Raw genomic sequence first — 13861 nt, 5'->3', positions numbered from 1 at the left:
GTGACAATAACATCATCATTGTTAAAAAACAAAAAAAAAGACCCCACGTCTCACCATCAGGATCTGGGTACCGGGACGCAAGGCCATCTCATCGGCCACCGAGCCCGGGGTGACCCGGTGAATGAAGATGCCCGTGAGGTTCCCACCGATGACACTTATCTGCTCCAGCAAAGCGTGTCCCTGGAAGGCCAGCACTGTGACCTGGCTCAGGATCTTGCGGGCTGGCCTCCGCCGCACCGGGACACTGCTGCAGGAAGGAAAGTGACAGAGTTCGTGTGCGGCCCGAGCAGGAGGTCCAGCCAGGCCATCTCCCCGTTGACCCCATTCTGGTCCCAGCGTTCTGGAATTCTCCATACCCACCCCCTACCATGACCCCCTCCTCCAAAAGCCTGTCACCTCCCAACAGCGATAGGACAGTCCTCACTCTGCCACCTGCTGATCTTGGTCCCGCACTCCACTCACCTGGCTAAGAGGCAGAGGCTCCTGGAGATCGGCTGCAGGCTGTTCTCGGACTCAGGAAGGTCTAGACAGAACGGGAGGCTTAGACACCGAGCCGGACTAGCCCATGACCTCACCCACTGCGGATGGAGCTAGATCAGTCCCCCCAGCCTCAGGCACCATCTACCCCTTGTCCTCTGCTGAGGCTGAGGCCTTCTCTTCCTCCTCCCGTCCTCACTGCTTAGACCTTGATTCATCTATCCCCAAACAGGAGGAGCTGGTGGAGAGCTGCACCTGCCAGGGTTTGACCTCCACTGTGTCCTTTGTGATATTTGAATATTGCCAATATCTTATAAGATAGGGAATCTAGAACCTGCACTTCTGGCTTCACTCCAACTATCAAATCCAGCAGGACTGTGGGCCCACATTTCTGCACTGACTTGCGTGGCTGCCCAGCTGGCTGTGGAGGCCTCTGAGTGGCAGTCCTAGGACTGGACGTCCTCAGGTGTCTCCAAGCCCTGCACTGTAACATACACCTGTGAGGCAGATGGGCCCCCAGCCCAGGCGGCAGCCTCCTTGAGGGTCAAGTCAACAGCTGCCACCCGTGGCAGCCGTGCCCAGCCCACAGGCAAAAATCCATTGGTGATCACATTCAAAGTCAAGTGAAGTTAATGACACTCCTGATGTATTTGAGGTCAATTCCACTAAAAGTATGAAAATGGGACATAATATAGACTCACAACAAGACAAATAAAGAGCAATAACTCTCCCTATTCATGATCTCACATGCAGGCTGGATATGCCCTGGGTGGGTCTCCCCAACTGATCACCGTTATAAATAAAACCGCCAGTGATTTTGGAAAGGTGCGGTTTCTGGTCATGTGACCCACCCACCTACCCGGCATAAGGGTGCACCTGCGTGGAGCAGCGTGGGGTACGTGCACCCCCTGGGGGCTGTGGGGTGAATTCCAGAGGGGTTGCTAAGCACCTACTGTGCGTGAGGCTCAAGGCTGAGGACAGATGTGTAGGGTGGAAGGGTTAAGGTGCTGTCCGGGAGGGGCCTGGCTTGAGAAGGGGTCAGTGTGAAAAGTAAGCCACAGGAGAGATCGGAAGGTCCCAGGAGGCCAGGTGCTCCGCGGAGGCCTCGGCCACGGGCACGGGCAGTGGGGCCTGAGGCCTGCTGCCTTCTGCTAACACTGGGCGGCCTCGGCGTCCACAGGTCAGAGCAGGGAGCGGGGACAGGGCACACGTGGCTGCAGCTCTCTGAACACCTGAGCTTAGCTGGGTGTGGACATGAATCAACTGCCTCAGCCTCTAGATGAGACCAGTAAACAGAGCATCTGGTCACTGGCTTGAACTGCCAGAGCCCCCGTCAGGGCAGCGGTCAAGTTCACGTCTCTGTGCCCAACCCTGGAGGCACTGGGTCATCTCCCCGCCCCCCTGCAGGTCCCTGTCCTTGCTTCCCCGCCTGGCTCGTGGCCGCAGGGAGAAGGGGAGGGGTGCACTCACCTGCAACCTCGTAACCCAGGTCTGCGTCGCCCGCCTTAGCTCCGGGGGAGGATCCCCCGGCTGCTTCCAGGGTTTCCAGGAAGCCGCTGCCAAGTGTAAGAAGACCGCTCAGGCTGTGCCACCTACTCCCAGTCTCAGACCCAGAGCCCCCAGCACCTGCCTGGCCCTCGGCTGGTGTCCCCGTGAGCCGCCAGGGTCCAAGCCATCCGGCCCTGACTCTTGTCCCTCTACCTGAAAGCCCAGGGGTCCCGGAAGTCCTCTGTGGCCCGCTTGTGCAGGGACTGCTGGCTGGGAGGCACGGGGCTGCTGGAGCGAAAGCTGTCCACCAGCTCGCAGCTGGACGGGGTGCTCAGGTCAGACCAGAGCTGAGCCTGGAGGACGAAGCAGCAGAGGTCAGCTTGGGGACCGCCCCACCGTCACCCGTCCCCTGCTGTGGAAAGGGAGCAACCCACAGCCCCTGTCAGGGCAGAGGAGGCGAGAGGGACGGGAGGAGCACTTAGCCAGGACACGTTAGCTGAGCACCTACTATGAACCGGCACTCAAACAGCTGCTTTCTGCATTTTAGATCCTTGGTTCCCACGATAAATCCATGAAATGGGCCGTATTGCCCCACTTTACATATAAAGCAATGGAGGCCCAGAGAGGCCAAGTAACCGGGTGAGGGTCACGTGCTGATGGCTGAGTGGGGGAACTAGAGGGCGCTGGGTGTACAGTGCACACCTCGCCCACCTAAGCATTCCTTTAGCACCTACTATGTGCCACGCCACCTGCTACCCCCAGCAGTGGAGGCGGCAATGGCTGTACCTCGGAGGAGCTGAGGCAGCTGCAGTCACTGTCGTCCCGTGGGCAGATGGCAAACATACGAGCAAGCCGCTGTTTCCCCCTCCGACAGGGCTCCTTGGCCCCCGCTTCTGGCCTGGGCTGCACAGACGCCCAATGGGCTGGTTAATTCAGGAAAGGTCCCCCTTGGGTGCTTGGGGTTTTTACCCAGTCACTACCCCCGTCTCCATCCTCCCCGGCAGGTTCCTGTCGTTGGCTTCCAGGCAAAACAATTACGTCTCCTCCTCCGAGCCTGGGATCCCGGGTGTCTACAGGGTCACTTGGTGGCTTGGTGAGCAGCATTTCCACTCTTTTGGAGAATATATGTGGTTCTTTACTGGTTACACAGATACTGTATGCTATATGTATAATATACCTATATGTACTGCACATAGAATATTGGGGGGACAGGCTGATTAGAGAAAATAAGATCTGTCCGTCCACCCTCACTCAGAAACAGCACGCTGAGCAGATGGCGGTCTGTCCATCTGTCTTTACTCCATGCACATAGGTATCTTTTGAATATGGTTGGTGTGGGGAGGGGTGAGGGAGCCAGGGCTGGGGCACCCCACATAGGAGGGGAGGGGATGGCTCCGCCTGCCACCCAGGTCCCTGGGCATCTCTGAAGAGTCACGTGCGCCCAACAGGGTGTCTCAGCTGCTGGGGAGGCCACACTAGAGGGCTGACTGTAGTTTTAGCACTTAGGGAAGGAAGCTCCTTTGTGCAGGTTGCTCCTGGACACTTGACTTTCAAACATCCCAGGAATCCATCATTTACAAAAGCAAGTGGCTGCCCGCAGTTTCATCTGCTGCTCTCTGTTCTCATCGAACACCACAATCTACAGGTTCCAGAACCTTCTAAGCTCCCCCTTCCACAACTTGCATGATGTTATCATAAAAGGAGGTGCAGAGGCAGACTCAACCTGCCTGTGTGCATTGTCACCGTCTGACAACATGGTTTGCTCACAGGACCCCGTGCTCAGAGGCTGGAGTTGAATGCAGACGCCCCAGCCCCAGCGGGGGCCACAAGCGGCCTGGTTCAGCTCCCACCCCGTGTACACCCTGCCGGGCGGCCTCCAGCCCTGCCACCCTGCATCTGAGGCCACACACGAGCGAGCAGAAGGTAAGTGCTCACCCCTTGTGGTGACTCAGCCTGCAGCCTGCGGAGCTGTTGGCGCAGGTCGCAGACTTGGTCTGTCAGCTCAAACACTTTCCTGCGGAGGGCGTCCTTCTCCGTCAGGTTCTGAGAAACCCCCGTCTGGGCTGCGTCTCTCGCGGAGTAGGCCTGCAGGTCCAGACATAGCGATGCTCAGTGCATAGAGGCCGTGCCAGCCTGACACAGGGCCCAGCCAGAGAAAGCCACCTGCTTCTCCTCTGCATTTCTCCTGGGCTCAACCGGTGTGCCAAACACAGAGCTCACTCCAATGGGCACACATTCATCATTCATTTACAACTCAGGTAATTTGTGGTTTTAATAACTCCCAGTGTGCCAGGAATGACAGGAGGCACTAGACGTGACCTTTAGTTTGGAGAGTGAGCATGTCAGCAGATGACAGCGGTGGGAGTTGAGAAGCCACATGGACCAAGGACAGAGACCCCAAATCTGGAACCAGCTGCCATCGAGGGCAGGGCCAGCTGTGTGAGGTGGCCAGCTAGCCTCCGGCTGCACCCAGCGGGGCAGGGGGGCTTCCAGAGCTGGGCTCCCCTGCACAGGTACCTCCTGTCCTCTGCGCCCTGTGACCCGGCCCAGGCCACCCCTCGCCTCTCCTGGTACCTGGTCCCGCTCCTTCTGCAGCTCGACCACTTGGCTCTGCAGGGCGTTCATCTTCTCCTTGTAGATCTCACAGTCCACCTTCGTTTTCTGGAACTGAAGCAGGGTTTGCTCCTTCTCTTCCCAGTACTGGACAGAAGGGGACAAACACAGCCCATGAAGGTCAGCGGCTCTGAGGGCTGGACTGAGGATGGGGCGGGGGAGCCTCGAGGAGAGAGGGGTTGGTGGTTCCAAAGGTGAAATAAGGTGAAGTCATGCCCGTTTCTTAAGTGCTTGATTTCCAGGAGCGTCCACAGAGCTGCTATGCTGATTATATTTGAACTTTGTCGTCACAAGATGCACGGATGTTGCATGTGCAATTGTTTTGATTATTCCGCACCCCAAAATGCAAAAAGGACTTCCCTCCACCAGCCTCATTCTCTCCCAATGTCTCCTTTCTCCCCGTCCTCCCCTTGCCTTTTGCATCGACTCAGTGAATCCCTGGCTGTCACCGGGGGCCCCCCTCACTTGACGTGACCTATGTCTTCATCACTTGTTTGCTCACCAGCCCCCATGAGCCTGACCTCTAGTCTCGGACTGTGAGCTGGTGCTCAGTATAGCTCTGACTAAGGAATAAACGAATGAACAACACATTAGCTTGGCAAGCTTGGTCCTCCGCTCGGTGTGGATGAGCGGACCTGCCTTCCCCACCGTGCGCACCCCCGGCCAGGCCCGCGGGAGGGTCACCTGCGTCCGCTGCCTCTCGGCGGCCACTGCCCGCGCCCGCAAAGAGTGGATGCGCTCCACCAGCTCCTGTTTGCTCCCCAGGGCCTCGTCCAGGCTCTGCTCCAGGATGTCCTTCTCCGCCTGCGGCAAACAGGGGTCAGCCCAGGGCCGCGACCGCCCCAAAGGGCCTGCTCCTGGCCAAGTGTCCCCATCAGCTCGTCCCGAGGCTAGGCAGCAGGAAGCTTGCAGGCCGGGCGTGGGCGGATGTAGCCCTATCTCTACACATCAGACAGGAGACTGGGGGAAACCTGCACTTCAGCTCTGCGTGTGCCCGGCTGGTCGAGGAGACGGAAAGTGCTGGAAACTGAAACCTCTTGGAGTGCAACCTCCTCCCTCAGGCCCTTCCAGCTGCTCCTTCAACAAACCCACCAGTGGGGCTTCTGAGGGAGGGAAGCACCAAGGCCAGGTCACTGCCTCCCGCAGGCTCACTTCCCAGGCGGGGGCTCGTGACGACGGCACCCTGCGCCCAGTGGGTGTCCTACTGAAGGAAGATCCTGACCAGAGACCTTCACTGATGGGAAGGAGTCTCATGCATAATTCCAGGGCACTGGCATCCCTAATCCCTCCGTGTCCTGTAATGCCCCACTGTCCAACGCAGGCTACTCTGCAGGCAGAAAGGCTCCTTTCCCTGTCCCCCGACTTCAAAGCGAACCCCATCACTTATAGTCAGCCCCATCCACTGCAGAACAACACGGCCTCCGCGGAGGGCCTGAGTGGGGCATCGTGTCCAGTCCCTGAGAATCCTGCCTCTTGCGAGGGGAAGAGGCAGGAAGAGGGGGAGAACGTGGTAGGCCTGAGTGAGTCACTAGGTTTCGCGACATGGGGGCCTTGGCCACACCCAACGGGATGCCTGTCAGAAACCGCATGGCCTGGGGGGACCAGGACCCACCAGGCTGAAAGTCAGTGACCGGAGCTTCTCATTCTCCTCCTTCAGGCGGCTCAGCTCCTCGGCTCCAGGCTCCAGCCCGCGGGCCATCTTCAGGGACCGCTCTCGAAATTCCCGCTCACAGGAAGCCGACAGCCTCTCTCGCTGCAGCTCTTGCTTCATCAGATACAGCTGCCAGGAGGAGATGAAGAGAAAGGGCCGTGGGAACACCGAGGCCCCCAGACCAGCGCCAGGTGTGTCTCTCCACCTCCCTCGTTAGTGATGATGCAGTTCAGACTGCAAAGCCCATTAAAGCGGTCACATCACTAAGAGTCCCAATCCCTGTGGGAGGCGAATGGCACTTTAGCTTTACGGGTGAGGCGTAGCGGTTAAAGGCCTGGACTAGGTCCCTGGAAACAGAACAAGGAGCCCTGGCAACCAGCTCTTGGACCCTGTCCTGAAACAGAGTCACCGGCAGCCAGAGATGAAGATGAATGGCCCTCTGCATTTTCATATCCTGCTAAGTACGTCACATAAAGGGGACTTGGATTCACGAACATCAGTGAGGGAAAAGAGAAAGTCAAGTCAGACGGGGCGGAGATGCCGGGCCTGGGGAGGCAGGACGCACCTACTCACACGCGCTTGCAGTCCCTGCACAGAAAGGGACGCCTCCTGCCCAGCAGGCCCTGTGTCTGGGGCTCTGGAAGCCACCTGGCCAGGTCCTGCTGGCCTCTGTCCCGTGGGACAGTGGCTCAAGAGGAACTTGGACCTTGAGCTGATGGGTCTGGCCTCTCCCTGCCCTGCTGTGGTCTTTCCTCATAAGGCAAAGCTAGGATGTCTGCATGTCTGCCTGAAGTCCGGCACTCACTGTGAGGCGGGGTCAAGCGGACAAGGCCGGGACTTTCTGGTTGGACCTTTCCCTCCAACACCTCATTAGCAAACCTTCCACCAGCGATAGCCCAGCTCCTGCAATGGGCCAACGCGTTAGGCAGGCCATGGTGTACATATGCAGAAAGTAACATTAGACCCTTAAGATCTGGAGTAAACCCAAACGAATGCGCCTAACTGCATTTCAAACACATACCATAACCACAATGAAAGCGGGGGGGAGAAGGCACTGAGCGATGCGGGGGCAGCTACAAGAAATTCTGAACACAGCACTTAACTGCAAGCCCTCAGCCTGTGCAGGGTTGTAAACTTCGAGTCTTTTGGTCACTGTCCTGGCATGGGCAGAGCGATGCCATTTCAGATGCAGCGTAGGGCTGAGCATGTGAGCGAGTGTTAACGCTGGGAGCCAGGGTTCTCACAAGGAAGAGGCACATACACGTGCGGAATGGGGGAAGGCAAGAAAACCCTGGGAGAGCGCACAGATTAGAGGTATGGGTGTGAACTCAGGACTTCTAAGATATGTATGTGTGTGTGCATAACTGTGTGTGTGTACATTTATGTGCACATGTCTCCCAGCTGTCAGCTGAAAGGGCAAAGGATAACAGGAACCAGGGCCCCTCAGAGAAATGGCCGACCCCGGTGTGGGCTGAAGGGGTGTGTGTGTGTGTGTGTGTGTGTGTGTGTGTGTGTGTGTGTGTGTGTGTGTGTGTGTGTGTGTGTGTGTGTGTGTGTGTGTGTGTGTGTGTGTGTGTGTGTGTGTGTGTGTGATAATGATGATCCTGGAACATCTTTCTTGTGATGCCGGAAAGGAAGCCAGCGCTCAGAAACACAGAAGGGACATGTCATAGGACACAGAGCAGACGACGGGGCTCCCACTGGCCAATCTGGGACAATCTGAGCACCAAACTCCTTAAGGACAGTGATGTGTCACAGCCCATTGGAAACAAGAATCCACGCAGCTGTGCCCATATCAGACACACAAGCGGGGATGGGGGGCTTTTTCTCATGGGCAGGACGCCCAGGGCCAGCGGGTGGACTGGAGGGCGCGCTGCGGACGGGTTCGTCATTTCGCAGCCACCAGAGGAAGGCGTTGGGGCAAGAATCACCACTGAGGCTAATTACAGGGGCAATGCTGATGAGAAGCAGGGCGCCAGCGAGTCTCAAAGCACCCCCTCCCCCGTCGCTTACTAGCTACCGGGAGCAAAAAGAACCGTTATTATGCAGCAGGGGTGCTGGGCAGCCTCTGGACGGAGTAGTGGACATAATGTCACCAGTAAGGGGCGCTGGGCATCGCAACTCCCCCCGGGGCGCCCTGAGACAGGCCCAGCACCTCCTAGACAGGGCCCCCCAAATGCATAACCCCCAACTACTCATGAGGAAACATGAAGCGAACCCCAAATGAGGAGTGGTCTATTCTTTCATAAAAGGCAGGGGAGGTGCGGTTCGGTCTTCAGAAACGTCCCTGCCGTGGCAGACAGAGAAAGGCTGCGGGAACGTTCCAGATTAAAGGAGGGTAAAGAGACAGGACAACCCAGTGCGACACCTGAGCCTGGACTGGAGCCTGGGCTGGAGGGGAAGTGCACAAAGGACGCCAGTGGGTCAACCGATAAAAGCGGAACATGGGTAGACTAGATAAAAAGACTTTCCCGATGTAAATTGATGTTGATAACTGCACTATGGTTATGTCAGAGAATATCCTATTTTTAGGAAATATACTTGGAAATGTTTAGGGGTAAAGGGCCATGATCTAACTCAAGTAGTTCAGGAAAAAAAGTGTGAGTGCGCGCGTGTGTGTGTGTGTGTGTGTGTGTGTGTAGACAGACAGACACAGAAAGAGTCCAAATGACACAGTAAGGGTATGCGGATGTCCTTTTAAATTTGAAATTATTTCTAAATAAAGTTAAAAATTAAAAGAATGAAAAAAATAATAATGCCATAGTTAGAGGCAAAAAGCATATACCAGCATGACAAGGAATGAATATCCTCAATATTTGACGAACTCCTGCAAATCACTAAGAAGATAATAATCCCCAAGGGAAAAATGAGTGAAAGCCATTGCTGGGGTTTGAGGGCCCGCTAATAACATGCTGTTCTCCCGCCTGAGTCCAGGACCAGCTGAGAAAGACACAGGAGGGGTGGACAGAGGTCCACCGTCCCCTGGGGTACCGACAAGGAGGTCCCCCACTGCGGAGGCCAGAATAGCCAGACCTGCCCCCCGACATGGATGGGTGCGCCTCCCCATGGTGGGCACGTCACAGACCAGCCGGTCCAGGGCAGCTCCAGGGCAGGGCAGGCTCACTGCCACCTGGGCTATGGGAGGGGCGCCGGAGCCCAGGCTCACGGGGCGGCGCAAGCGTACCTCCTCCTGCAGGCCGCGGCAGCGCGTGGAGGCCAGCTCCTTCTCCTGCAGCGCGTTGCTGTAGTGCAGTGAGAGGTCGAGCATCTCGTCTTTCAGCTTCAGCACCTCGTGGAAGCGGGCGCTGACCTCGCGCTTCATGCGGCCGTGGTCAGCCTCTAGCTGGCGCAGGCCCTCAGCGTGGGCCTCGGCCTGGCCCAGCCGCTCCTGCAGCCGCCGGCACTGCTGCAGCAGTGTCTCCTTCTGCCCCTTCTCCTGGCTCAGCTCCTCCTGCAGGCTGCCGATGGCCCCGGCCAGGCACTCGGTCAGCTTGGACGTCTCCATGAGTCCTGCGGGAGGGGCAGGGGCAGGGCAGCCGGGCATTGCCACACGCCCTCACTCCTTGTCCTCCAGGCCTTTGCTTCCTGTACCCAGACTTTCAAGAGAACCACCCACCCCAATCTGCTGGTCTCCTTAAAAACTTCTGGGCTCGAGTGAACTTGAGATTGTGATACAAGGATTACCCACTCTCGGCTTCCCCGTGCGACCTGCTGTTAAAACCCAACCTCCCCCCCATCGGCCCAGGCATGCTCATTGCTAACGTATTTTAACGTCCTAAAAACGACATAACCGGAGCATAAATCGGTGTAATACAGACTTGAAACAACAGGAACATGGACCAAGGCCAAGCTGGCGGAAACGTCCTCTCACGGTGGTCAGTGGTGTCGGCCCAGCTCCTCTGGAAACCCGTCTTTTCGCTAGCCCCTCCCTGCCCCCGGGGCCTTCAAATCACTCAGTGAACGAAGATGGTCTTATCTCCCCCCAAAGCGGTTGAACCTGTACTTGGCCGCTGAGCACATGCACAGCTGCACAGCGGGATGCAGGTGCCTCTCTGTCCTTGGGGGGTGGGGGGGCAGGAGGTGGGGCTCCTGAGAGCCAGGCCGGCCCAGGGCTGGGCTGGCCACTCTGCCTCCAGCACAGGCCCCCAAGCAGACCCACTCGGGAGCTTTTCTAGGGAAAGGACACTTCCCTCTGCCTGTGCCTCTCAGAGGCAGATCCCACACCCTGAAAGGGTCTCCTCTTGATGCTGGGTAATCAGGGACAGGCCTTTCCTTTTAGAACCCCAGACCCCACAGTAGTTAGTGGGGGCGGGGGTGTCTCCTCACCCCCAGAGTGCTGGGGCACAGGGACAGGAACCTCTGCTTGAAGGCATCAGGGAAAGTGTCCAGAACACCATGCCGGCAAGGGGGGCCCTGAGGCTACTAGGAACCAGAGGCTCTGAGGAGCCCCTGCCAGACCCCAACAAAGGCCGAGTTCTCACCACTGAAGATGCTGAAGTCCACGTCGGGCTGCAGCCCGGTGACCAGGGTGTAGACGTCAGGATTGTGAAATTTCAAGCTCTCCAGGAAGGCGATGGCCCCGTTCTTCCCTCGGGTCCTCAGCAAATCCAGCAAGTGCCCTTGGGGAGAGAACGGTCTTGGCTAACAGGCCTTGGATAGGCTTCCCCACGAGGGAGAGGGGAGGATCCTTGTACACAGGGAATCAGGATCCCGGGGTGGGGCGCGCCACTCCCGCCCCTGCTCTTCTAGGCCCCTTTCAGTCATGTGGTGGCAGTCAGTCCTGAGAAAGGCAAGGCTGATGTTTACTGAGCAACTACTATGACCCAAGTGCTACAAGTTAGAGATAAAAGACTGAGGAAGATGATCGCTGCTTTCAAGACCTCCCAGGAGTGTTGGGGGACATGTGCAGACGTGTGTACACAAAGCTCACGGGACGAAAGATGCAAACTGCTGCGCTTCAGGGCCCGGGCCCACCAGACCCCATCGCTCTCAGCCTGGGTTAGTAGCTTGGACTTTATTTCTCCTGCATTTGAGGTTCATCAGGCAAAAGGCACAGGTAGTACCATGTCAGCAGCGGCTATTACTGCCGGCTTTCTACGGCCCAGGCTTCGAGAAGAGCATCTTATAAACAGAAACCCATCTGTTCGCCCAATATCCTGATATGGTGGAACTGGTAGCTTCCCCGTTTTTGAATGAATAAGAGTCAGCTAGTCAGAACACCAGTATCGGCTCCAAAGACGTCTGGAACAGGCTGAATTGTAGCTCCCAAAACATGTCCACCTGGACCCTGTCAGTGGGACCTTGTTTGGAAAAAGGGTCTTTGCAGATGTGATTAAGTTACAAATCTTGAGATGCGCTCATTCTGGATAATCTGAGTGGGCCTGAAATCCAACAAGTATCCTTATAGGAGACAGAAAAGGAGAGACACGCAGAGAAGGCTGTGTAAAACAGAGGCAGGGGCTGGAGCGATGTAGCCACGAGAGGAGGCCGCCGGGGGCCACCAGGAGTGGCAGAGGCAGGAAGGGTCCTCCCCAGAGGCTCCAGACAGAGCTGGCCCTGCCGACATGCTGCCTTCAGACGTCTGGCCTCCAGGACTGGGGGAGGACCCACTCCTGCTGGTTGAAGCCACCCACTTTGTGGTCACTGGTTATGGCAGGCCTGGGAAACACGTCTGGGACACAGGTCCCCTTAGCTTCACAGCACAGCCATGTGAGCTGGCTCAGCAGCAAGGGCCCTGCGGGGGCCCGGTCCTCACCGACTCGCATGGCGGTGTTGGTGAACCTGGGGCTGTGCAGCACCTCCTCCTCGTCCAGCTGGCCGAGCACCTTGGCCTGGCGCAGGTAGGGGGTGAGGCGGCTGGGGCAGATGCTGCGCACGATCTCCCAGCGGTGGCTCTCCGTCATGTCCCACAGTGTCTCCTCGTCCAGGGCTGTTAGCGTGGAGTCTGGGCATCGCAGTTCCGCCATGACTCGGGGAGCCTGAGAACCCTGGATGGAGAGGGCTGGAGTCAGTGCTACGGTGCCAGGCCTGGGGAGGCCTCTGCACTCAAACCCCCTTTTCCAACATCACTGGTAGGGAAGGAAATGACCAATTTGGACAGGACGATGACATCAGCCCTGGCCCTGGTGTCCCGTGACCAGGATTGATATTGAATCAATCCTCCACCCGGAGCAGAGCAGGGGCCAGGTTTCCTTTGGCTGCAGGAGACTGGACTTCCTTTGAAGCACAGGCTGCGGCCCCTGGCCCAGAGCACTGACTGAGGTCGGTCTAGAACACACGTTCTCAGCAGGGGTAGCACTGCCCCCACGGTGGGAACTGGGTCTCAGGCAAAAATCCTTGCCCTTCTGTGTATAAAGCACAGAAGTGCTAACACATACACAGCATACCTGAGACAGTAACGCTTCACGGGAGGGCAACTGAGGTAAAGTTGTCTAAAAAGGCTCCTTAGGGTGATGGTGAAAGAGGGGCTGAGAGGCACTGCCTGGAATACATGTGAGCGTTTGGACGACCCACCCAGCAGCCCAGCAACCAGAGGCAGCGCCCGCGGCCCGCAACCGAGGGGTCGGGGGCCATCGGTGGGAAGCAGGGCTGGGGAAAGGGCGCTGTCACGGGAAGACGCTGCTTGTACGTGGTGTGGCTGGGCACCTGTCATCTTCAGCAGCCCCAGGACACTCATGCTGACGCACTTGGGAAATGTGCTAGAGCACTTTGTAAAAGCATGTTATAGATCGATGTGAAACTAGAACAAACCACCCTTTAGGGTGAGCAGTGAAGGCCATGCCCCCTTGGCTGCTGGGTGTCTGAGGGACAAGCTGCAGCAGGCCTGGGGCTCCGGGTCTGTGTGGGTAAAGCCCTGAAGCCATTCACCCTCAGAGCCCCGGAATGTTGTCTCTCCGAGGGACGTGCCAAACGGTCTAGAATCCAAGCCCTTCTGTTGGGAGGACTCAGAGGGCACCTGTCCAGCCCCCCACCCACGGGGAACGCCCCGGGCACCCCCCACTTTGTATCAGCTGCCTCCACAGCTTTGTTCCGGTCACAATCGTCTCTTCACTCACAGCCCTGGCACAATCATTAGCCTATTAATCCAAATAATTCTAAAATGTTTTAAACTTGGACTGTTTCAAGCACGTGTGTGTGTGTGTGTGTGTGTGTGTGTGTGTGTAAAAGTCCTGCAAGTGGCATAACAAACATACATGTACCCACCACGCAGGTTCGACCCATCTGAACACTCTGGACTTCAGGTTTCTTTTTAAGGAAAAGCACCCCAGAGATGGCTCCGTCCTCCCCACCCTCTGACCACACGACGTGGCGCTTTGCGTGATCCTGGATGCTGACAGGAACTTCCCACCAGCAGTGTCTCCACTGCTAAGTGTGGCACCACACTCGCCGGTGTGTGGGGGGCACATGGACACACGTAGCTGCATAAACCTTTTTAACTGCCCACGGATTCAAAGGCATGAATGCACCACAGGTGCTTCCTGACGCTCCTGTGAATGGGCAGCAGGCTGGCTCTACCTTTTCTCCATCACACGCATGATGGCCAGTGCATCTCCTTGGGCACAGCTGAGAGTGTTTCTCTCGGACCCAAAAATTCCTGTGATCTGCTTCTTTTCATTTGGGGTGACAAATGGA

General features: G+C 57.2%; 1 protein-coding gene across 8 annotated transcripts in view; it reads right to left on the bottom strand.

Moving 5' to 3' along the window:
* The window catches only part of CARD14 (caspase recruitment domain family member 14), a 29783-nt gene that overhangs the window by 8455 nt on the left and 7467 nt on the right, over window positions 1–13861 (bottom strand). For all 8 annotated transcript variants that reach the window (XM_019644283.1, XM_019644282.1, XM_019644287.1 and 5 more), the window contains 12 exons: window positions 11985–12216; window positions 10711–10848; window positions 9414–9739; window positions 6191–6358; window positions 5263–5382; window positions 4540–4665; window positions 3901–4050; window positions 2752–2868; window positions 2179–2318; window positions 1948–2033; window positions 463–523; window positions 55–247 (listed from right to left, as the gene is read on the bottom strand). In XM_019644283.1, the coding sequence (XP_019499828.1) occupies window positions 55–247; window positions 463–523; window positions 1948–2033; window positions 2179–2318; window positions 2752–2868; window positions 3901–4050; window positions 4540–4665; window positions 5263–5382; window positions 6191–6358; window positions 9414–9739; window positions 10711–10848; window positions 11985–12195 (1836 nt within the window). In that variant the 5' untranslated portion in view covers window positions 12196–12216. The remainder of the gene's footprint in view (window positions 1–54; window positions 248–462; window positions 524–1947; window positions 2034–2178; window positions 2319–2751; window positions 2869–3900; window positions 4051–4539; window positions 4666–5262; window positions 5383–6190; window positions 6359–9413; window positions 9740–10710; window positions 10849–11984; window positions 12217–13861) is intronic.

Source organism: Hipposideros armiger, unplaced genomic scaffold (assembly GCF_001890085.2).
Source record: "Hipposideros armiger isolate ML-2016 unplaced genomic scaffold, ASM189008v1 scaffold_87, whole genome shotgun sequence".
In the NCBI taxonomy this organism is placed as follows: Eukaryota; Metazoa; Chordata; class Mammalia; order Chiroptera; family Hipposideridae; genus Hipposideros; species Hipposideros armiger.
The sequence above is the reverse complement of the archived record's forward strand: the minus strand, read 5'-3'. Positions and strand labels throughout refer to the sequence as shown.